General features: G+C 40.4%; 1 protein-coding gene across 1 annotated transcript; it reads right to left on the bottom strand.

Moving 5' to 3' along the window:
* Window positions 1-294: 294 nt before the first annotated feature.
* MS4A2 (membrane spanning 4-domains A2) lies at window positions 295-9111 on the bottom strand. The gene is made up of 7 exons (XM_005577736.5): window positions 8976-9111; window positions 7976-8105; window positions 7328-7462; window positions 4997-5053; window positions 4281-4442; window positions 3764-3862; window positions 295-1926 (listed from the first exon to the last, which is right to left on the bottom strand). The coding sequence occupies exons 1-7, from the start codon at window positions 9029-9031 to the stop codon at window positions 1828-1830; spliced, it is 738 nt and encodes a 245-aa protein (XP_005577793.1). The 5' UTR covers window positions 9032-9111; the 3' UTR covers window positions 295-1827.
* Between the last annotated feature and the right edge of the window lie 229 nt (window positions 9112-9340).

Here is a 9340-nt window from a genome sequence, read left to right on the forward strand (position 1 = left end):
CCCAGGCTGGAGTGCAGTGGTGCGATCTCGGCTCACTGCAAGCTCCGCCTCCCGGGTTCACGCCATTCTCCCGCCTCAGCCTCCTGAGTAGCTGAGACTACAGGTGCCCGCCACCAGACACGGCTAATTTTTTTGTATATTTAGTAGAGACAGGGTTTCACTGTGTTAGCCAGGATGGTCTCAATCTCCCGACCTCGTGATCCGCCCGCCTCCGCCTCCCAAAGTGCTGGGATTACAGGCGTGAGCCACTGCGCCCGGCCTATTGTATCTTCTATTCTAGATTTTTATCCTTAGTTTTTCCCTCCATTTATAGGCATGTGAAGTTTAACTTAGCTTCACCTCTATCTTAAAATAATTCTCTTACAGTGTTAACTTGCTTCATTTAATAATGATTTCTCCTATAATGACACTAAACCTCTGTCAAATTTTATCTTTACCAGAATTCTGTATTGAATGTCATCAGGCCCTCGATGGCTGCATTTCCCTTTGTCTCCCCAAAATGAAAGTCTAAAAATGAGCTTAATTTAGGTCTAGTTGTACTCTTCCTCCACTTTTCATATTTCTGACTTTTTATCTTTATCTTTTTCTTTTTTTGAGATGGAGTCTCCCATTGTCACCCAGGCTGGAGTGCACTGGCACAATTTAGGCTCACTGCAGCCTCTGTCTCCTGGGTTCAAGCAATTCTCCTGCCTCAGCCTCCCAAGTGGCTGGGACTACAGATGCCCGCCACCCTACCAGCTAATTTTTTTTGTATTTTTAGTAGAGATGGGGTTTCACTATGTCGGCCAGGCTGGTCTCAAACTCCTGACCTCGTGATCTGCCTGCCTTGGCCTCCCGAAGTGCTGGAATTACAGGCGTGAGCCTCCGTGCCTAGTCCTTTTTATCATTTTTTTCAACATAACCAGTGTTCTCCTTTCATCTTAGACTCAAACACTTAATGTATTAGTCAACCAGTTGCTTGTCTAACTTTATTCTTTAATTTGTTAACAAAGTCTACCAGTTCCTCTTTTTCTACACGTTTTAGATATAACCATTATTTCCATTTCCACTCACTTTATTTCAGCTCAGCTCTTAATTTATTCTTCTTTTTTTCACAAATGTCTCACTAAATGATCTCCCCACTTACAATTTCCCTGTTTTTACCTATCTACCTCCCCAGACAATGGGTAACTTAATAAAATTCCCCACTTCCTACTTATCAATCTGCAAACATTATCTAATAATACCATGCCAGTGAATGTGCTGGTGATTTAGGCAATTATACAGATTTTTATAAAACTTCATGCAATACATTGCAAGAATGTATTATTGACTGGTGGTAAAATATTTGCATAGAAAGTTATATATAGTGTAAGTTATATATATGTGTGTGTGACTGTGTGGGTATGGGTGGGTGGTACAAACCATGCCCAACTGTAACTATTAGGAATGCTAAAAAAAAAAAAAAAAAAAAAAAACCATAAGAACCAAATATTATGAAACTGTCAAAGTTTAACTCAACTTTCAGCCAGCCTTCTTGTGTTCTGTATTTGCACAGTTATAATCAAACAGTTAAATCTTGCTTATTACATGTTGACTTTCCAGCAGAGAGGTGTGTGAAGTAATAATATAAAACAAGAAAAATAGGAGTCTATCATATCTACAAATGGAAGGAGAATATTAAGGGGAACAGAAGCAACAAAAACAAAATATTCTCATCTGGCAAATAAATCTAATGTAAAATTGGCAGGCTGTGGAGAGAATAGAAATTTTTCCAGTAGCCCCTTAACAAGACCTTGGCCTTCTGAATTCTTGGCTGTGAATCAGAGTGTTCTGGACATGTGATTCTTATGAATCAGTGGGAGGAGACATTTCCCCTCGATCTTCCAACTCACTGTAAATAGCTGAATATATGTTTAATTCTTCATAAACACGATCATCTGGAACCTGATAAGGGAAAAATCATTTCATATCAATCACCACAAATTTCCCATCCCTAGAAGTCTTGCTCAAGAGACTTATCTCATCTACTTTTGTCTTTCTGACTCTCACACTCTCTGTCATTACTCTCTAATTATTTCTTTCAGTTCCAGAAAACCAAACCAGACTGGCTGGCTAAGTGGGCCCAAAAGAAATCATGTCAGTCGATGACAAGTTGGTGAGGTTATTCCTTAGTATATTTGCAGTCTTATTTATCTATCTTTGGAAGAGAGTGATTTTTTTTTTTTTTCTTTTGAGACGGAGTCTCACTATGTCACCCAGGCTGGAGTGCGGTGGCCACGATCTCGGCTCACTGCAACTTCTGCCTCCCGGGTTCAAGCAATTCTCCTGCTTCAGCCTCATGAGTAGCTGAAATTATAGGCGTGCATCCCCATGCCCTGCTAAGTTTTGTATTTTTAGTAGAAACGGGGTTTCACCATGTTGGCCAGGCTGGTCTCCAGTTCGTGACCTCAAATGATTCTCCAGCTTTAGCCTCCCCAAGTGCTGGGATTATAGGCATGAGCCACTGGCCTGGCTACTTTTTTTCTTTTTTTTTTTTTTAAGACCAAGTCTGGCTCTGTCACCCAGGCTGGGGTGCAGTGGCATGATCTCGGCTCACTTAACCTCCACCTCTTGGGCTGAAGCGATTATCCTTCATCAGCCTCCTGGGGAGCTGAAACCTCAGGAACCTGCCAACACGCTGGGCTAATGTTTCCTTTTTTGTTTTCATTGTTGTTGTTTTGTTTTGTTGTATTTTTTAGTAGAGATTTGGTTTCGCCATTTGGCCAGGCTGGTTTCGAACTCCTGACTTCAAATGATCCACCCTCCTCGGCCTCACAAAGTGCTGGGATTATAGGCGTGAGCCACTGTGCCCAGCCTGGAGGAGAGTGATTTTTAAAAGTGGCTAGACTTAAATGCCTCAGGAAAGTGGACAGGTGGAGAGAGTATGTTTCATCCATCAGACCTGGGCAAGTACGTGAGCACCAGGTGCTAGTGGTTCTCATCAAAGGTATAATGGACTGGTGAGGCAAGTGGAAACAGTTGGTAGTCATGAATCAGAAAGGAAAGAATATTGAGGTTTTAGAGCAAGTTGGAAAGGAAAAGTCAAGAAATAAAGGAATAAAACAGAAACAGGAGGCCGGGCACGGTGGCTCAAGCCTGTAATCCCAGGACTTTGGGAGGCCGAGATGGGCGGATCCCAAGGTCAGGAGATGGAGACCATCCTGGCTAACATGGTGAAACCCCGTCTCTACAAAAAAAAAATACAAAAAACTAGCCCGGCGAGGTGGCGGGAGCCTGTAGTCCCAGCTACTCAGGAGGCTGAGGCAGGAGAATGGCGTTAAACCGGGGAGGCGGAGCTTGCAGTGAGCTGAGATTCGGTCACTGCACTCCAGCCTGGGCTATAGAGCGAGACTCCGTCTCAAAAAAAAAAAAAAAAAAACAGAAACAGGAATAGGCGGCTACTTCTGGGGCAGAAAACAAGGCCAGATACCTGGGTGGTTTCCTCACAAGCCTCCTGCACATTTGTCTCTCATGCTCCACACACTTTAAGGCATCCATATTTTCTAACATTATACAGATCCTATTTTCCCAACCCTCATTCAGAGGGATATACTATGAAATGTGTGCTACTTATGAGTATAAAATGTGATTTAAAATGTGAGATTTGGAAACCAAAATAATAAAACTTGGAGAAACTATTTTCTGGAAGAAATGTTTCAGAAAACCCAGCCCGTATTTTTAAGGAATAAAGCTCCAATTCTTTAACCCGTCATTCAGGATTTTATATCAGGCTTCTACCTACCTTATTTCCTTTGAGTTCTTCCCCAGCTCCATAGATGGTGAGTGACAGAGCACTACCAAGTCCCAGAATGGTGAGAAACAGCATCAACACTACCATTTCCTATTGAACAGCAACAAACGATAAACAAAGAGTCACATGGTAGGTGCCCCAAAAGTTTATTTTCTTATAGCATCTCCTGCTTTCATCTCCCCATCATCTGACCAGTCCTTCTAAAGTGACACACACACACACACACACACACACACACACACACACACACACAGAGAGAGAGAGAGAGAGAGAGACACAGGAAAACCCAGAGATGGTTACTTGTAGTAGGTAACTTTAACCCCAAGGAATTTGCCTGGGTTGAGGGGAGCGGGCAGCCAGCATCTCCCTGGACTGTGTGAACTTACAGAACACTATACCATGTAATGGAAGTTACAGAAAAGGATGGTGTTTATGGAACAAGAAAAGAGGGCTTCTTACTTACATTAGGACCCAGAATCTTAGTCTTCCCACACAAAATAATACATACAGCGGAAAAGGAAGCCATAAAGCACTTTTCGGTCCCAAAATATTTCTGGCAACTGTGGATGTGGATATAAGCCGAGCTCTTCTTCAGGTTGATGATCAGGATGGTAATTCCTGTTGCCCCAGCTATGCTGCTGGCAGTGTTTGCTCCCAGGCTTCCTCTCGCCTGATGATAATAAGGAACACTCAGACCTGGGCCTGCACTTACTGGCACATTCAATAAACCTATCTTCATTTCAGGGCTGGATGCATTCAGTAAATTCCACATTGCTTCCAAATTTTGGTTAAAAAGGGAAGCCGTGAAAATGGCCACATTGTTTAATGAGCATATATTTCTTTCTCGCTGGACTGCATTCAGGAACCACATGGACACATACGGTCTTTCCTCAATTCTTCTTCTTAATTGAAAACTAATTATTTATTTGATCATGTGAATATACCTACAAGGACAATGCCAGTGTGGGGACACTTTTTTTTTTAGAACGAGCATCAAGGTAAACATAAACTTCATTGTATGTTAAATGGTGCAATTTATGTTTCTACTGATTATATCCAACTTCTGTTGCAAAAAGCCCCAGAACACAAAATAGATTGAAACAAAGTCATATATCTACATCCACTAGTAATACAGGAGACAAAGACATGTTTCCCTTAAGACTCCTCAAACTCCATTCTTCTTACCTTTTCAAAGAGGAACAAAGACAGAAACAGGCAACTCACCAGATATGTTGCATTTCTCCTTTCAGATAAAATTGACAAAATTCCAGAAATAGAAAACTGTTCAAAAAGGAGGAAAAAAAGAGCCACAATGAGTTTCTTGTTTTCAATGTGTCCTTTTTAACCTCATCTTCCAAACATAGGTACAATTTGGGGTACTTGATAAAGTTACTTAGTAATGTCACCTGTGAACCCAGTATTTCCTTATTCTTAGTTTCTGTAGAGTGCTCCTCAAAAGTAAATGTGTGTACGAATAAGCCTGGGTGTAGTGGCTCATGTCTGTAATCCCAGCACTTTGGGAGGCCGAGGTGGGGGGATCACCTGAGGTCAGGATTTCGAGACCAGCCTGACGAATATGGCAAAACCCCGTCTCTACTAAAAATACAAAAATTAGCCAGGCATGGTGGCCTGTGCCTGCAGTCCCAGCTATTAGGGAGGCTGAGACAGGAGAATTGCTTGAACCCGGGAGGTGGAGGTTGCAGTGAGCCAAGATCATGCCACTGCACTCCAGCCTGGGCGAAAAGAGTGAGACTCCGTCTAAAAGAAAAAGAAGTGTATATGAATCATGTGAGGGTCTTGCTAAAATGCAGATTCTTATTCATTAGGTCCTGGATGGGGCATGAAATTCTTCATTTACATGAGACTCCCAGGAGATGCTAACCCTGACAATGCAGGGGTTACTCTTGGAGCAGCAACGTCCAGCAACATCAGGGGCATGAATCTGTTAGACCACCACTCTCATTCTATTGCAATTGTCTATTTGTATGTTCATCTTCCATCAGCTCCTCTAGGCAAGAAACATGTGTTTGTGGCATGCATATTTCCAGAGTTTGGCATGTATCATGTGAATATAGAGTAATTATGAAAATGTACATGATGATATTTTTACCAAACATTTACATATTTGATATAAATATAAGTCAATAGCACAAATTCAAAGCAATCTCCTAAAGACTCAGATTGTGAGTTTGATGGGTTGAGAGACACCTAATAAGCTGTGTTTGAAATAAAAAGACAGTAGAGACAAGTTTCAATGATAACAGAAGTAGAGGTTCAAGGAGAGTCCTGAACAAGTCATCTGAGCACTAAGGATTTAGCAGAATGCACAGTGAATGTGATATAGTTTAGAATTAAAATATATTCTCATGAATGAAGTATCGATATAATGAAAAAACATGAATAATCTCAAAATAACTGTGCGGCGAAGGAAGACAAACAGTAAAGAGAACATACTTATATAAAAAATGCAAGTTAATTTATATTCACAGAAAGCAGATCAATGGTTTCTTGGGGATGAGAGGAGAAGGAGTGGAGGGAGGAAGAAAGAATTACAAAGATATACAGGGAAGCTTTCGGAAATGATGGATACATACATTGCATTAATGTGGTGATGTTTTCGTGTGTGTCTATGTGTGTCAAAGGTTAGCAAATTGTACGCCTGAAATACTTGCAATTTATTATACGTCAATTAGACCTTTAAAAAGTTAGATACCTTATTATCTCACTCATCCACCTGTTTTTCCACATAGAACAATGAGTAAAAGAGATACCACGAGAAAAATACCTAAAAGTTTCTAGGGCATGGAAGGTCACCATGTGCCCATTGATTTTAATTTTTCTCACCCCAGCAATCTCTTTCCTCATTTTTCATGAAGAAAACTTTATTTTCTATTATTATTATTTTGAGACAGACTTTTGCTCTTATTGCCCAGGCTGGAGTGCAATGGCTCAATCTCCGCTCACTGCAACCTCTGCCTCCCAGGTTCAAACAAGTCTCCTGCCTCAGCCTCTCAAGTAGCTGGGATTACAGTCATGCACTATCACACTCAGCTAATTTTTTATATTTAGTAGAGACGAGGTTTCACCATGTTGGCCAGGCTGGTCTCGAACTCCTAACCTCAGGTGATCCACCCACCTCAGCCTCCCAAAGTGCTGGGATTATAGGCGTGAGCCACCGTGCTCAGCCTCTGTTATTATTTTTAGATGACAGATAAAGCCATATGTAGTTATCATCTAACTTTATTGATGAATAGTGCTAGAGGTATGTTCTTGGAGTTGGATTCTGAAAGTTTAGGTTCAGTTACTATCAGCCAAGTGTCCCTTAGGCAAGTCATTTAACTTGAATTAGATTCAGGTTTCTCATCGGATAAAACTGTGGGCTAAATGTTTAACCCAACGTTAATTATAAAAAGAATGTTTTGTTGTTGTTAATGAGCATATCTATGTTAGGAATTATAAATATCATCTTAATACTGGAAATAACTGGTTAGTTCTTAGCAAGAGAGAGACCTATGTTCAGTGTTATTTCAGAAACTATTATAGATATATACTCACAAATATGGCTCCCCAGAATGGATAACCTGCTTTAAATGATGAAAAAATGTCTCCCTCAATGTGTGAAATATCAAGTACAGAGCAGACAACTGTTCCAAAACACAGGCATATCATACCAATCAGAATTTGTGTTACCTATAGAAAAACACATGAATTTCATGAAAATCAAAATATTTTCCCAAGATTGTATCATTTTTTAATAATAGAGGCCGAACATGAGAAACTGCTTTAGTGTCCTAGACTGTCCTGAGAAGGTGATCCACACGTAAGATTTTCCAGGATACCCTGGCCACTATAGGAATTGATACAAGCACTACCTAATGCATGGATGGCCAATACTTTCTCCATGCGCCTTTACGTATGTAGTCATGTTGAACATCAGTAATTGTTCTTTACATCTAAGTAATGATAAAGATGATGAATCCTTCACTCCTATTGGCCATTCTCATCCTAGCAATTTAAAGTCTTTTTGAGGAAATGCTTCTCTGTTCCCAAAAGGGCCCAGTTAGTATCAACTCTTTATCTACCATGTTTTTTAGAGGACCTGCCACCTCTCATGAATCCAAGTGGGAAAACAGTTGATGCAACTCAGTATTCTTTTCTAGACCCAACCCTAACTCTAGTCAAAGTTGGAGGAGGCTCACTCACCCCCAGGAACTCCTGCTCTTTTTTCAAAACTGTCAGCCACGTATGCTGTGGTGGGGATGAGGCCGACTTCGGTAGTCCGCCTGAAGATTCTTCCTGGGGAGATACTGCCAAGACTTCAAATGCAGGCACACTGTGAAATTTAAAAGCAATTCAATCATAAGAACATTCTCTAACTCCCTGTGCAACATCCTCGACTGACAGAAAGGGGAGTTTTGTTTATTTTTTCAAAGCCATCCTGTAACTCAAATCTTCATTGTAATCACTAAGAAACTAAAGCTCAGAGCATCCAAGTAAGTGACCAAGAACACCTGAACGCTATCCAAGTGATTAGATGGGACAAAATGGAGCAAAATCCATGCCAAATTTTCCTATTCTTAATCCAGTGTTACTTTCAAGTTCTTTCTCATTCATCTATGTTGATAAGTAAAACTGAAAATAAACACAGTTACCTATGCATCTCACAATCCTTTTAACATAGAAATGTATCTGAATATATTATGTCAGTAACAAACCCCAACTTCATGTACACAGAATGCAATGAAGGGATGACTTTGAATGGCTAGATGGGACTCTTACTATTTTCATCTTCAAAGAAGCATCCCACAGCTTATGGATCATAAAGACCAACCAAGAAGCAGGTTATTTTATAAAGTATTTACAAAAGCATGTGTGAAGGGTATGTGTCCCGCAGCACATATCAGACACAGAGCAAGAGATCTACATACCTAGTATGAACTCTCCTGTCTCATACCCAGAAAATGAGCTTCTAATGTGAGAAAATCTGTTACTTCCACTTTACAAGCTGAGTAAAAATGTTCCTCTTCAGGGAGAGAGAATCTCTTGGAAAGTACGGCAAGTAGCTTCCTCATACCCAATATATTAATTAAACTAGATGAATCCATGCCTAAATCAATAAAGTTTCATCTCCTAAGCACTGTGACTATGACTTCCCCTGCTGCTAAGTGACTGAGAGTAGAAAAAAATAATACCCTATACCTACCTGGACGGCTCTTGTGGGAGAGAAAGATTTGCTCTCCTACTATTTTCCGTGTCCATTTTTTCATTAACTGAGCTATCCAGGAGTAAAGAATATTGTTATATTGCGACTTGGTGGATTTCCTCTTGCTGCATGCTCTGAATAGGCAGTTGAAATGGGTTAACTCATGACATTGATGATTATCTTTATACATATGTCATTTGCCAGACAGATAAGTTTCCTGGCTGATTAAGATCAACAGGCTTTTACTTGTAATGAATAGAAAAATTGAGAAGTCTACTAAAGAAAGACTCATATGAAATAAGAAAATTTGAGACTCCTGGAGCATAATTTTGCCTGAGACTAGCAGGATTTACAGAACCTGAAAA

The sequence above is a fragment of the Macaca fascicularis genome, chromosome 14 (genome assembly GCF_037993035.2).
Source record: "Macaca fascicularis isolate 582-1 chromosome 14, T2T-MFA8v1.1".
NCBI lineage: Eukaryota > Metazoa > Chordata > Mammalia > Primates > Cercopithecidae > Macaca > Macaca fascicularis.

Bases quoted from the DNA above. Each gene is read 5' to 3' on its own strand.
- MS4A2 (XM_005577736.5), bottom strand. From the start codon at position 9,031: ATGGACACGGAAAATAGTAGGAGAGCAAATCTTTCTCTCCCACAAGAG. The intron at 8,106-8,975 runs GTAGGTATAGGG...TAAATTTCACAG, and splicing joins CTCCCACAAGAGCCGTCCAG to TGTGCCTGCATTTGAAGTCT. The intron at 4,443-4,996 runs GTGAGTTGCCTG...TATTATCATCAG, and splicing joins GGAGAAATGCAACATATCTG to GCGAGAGGAAGCCTGGGAGC.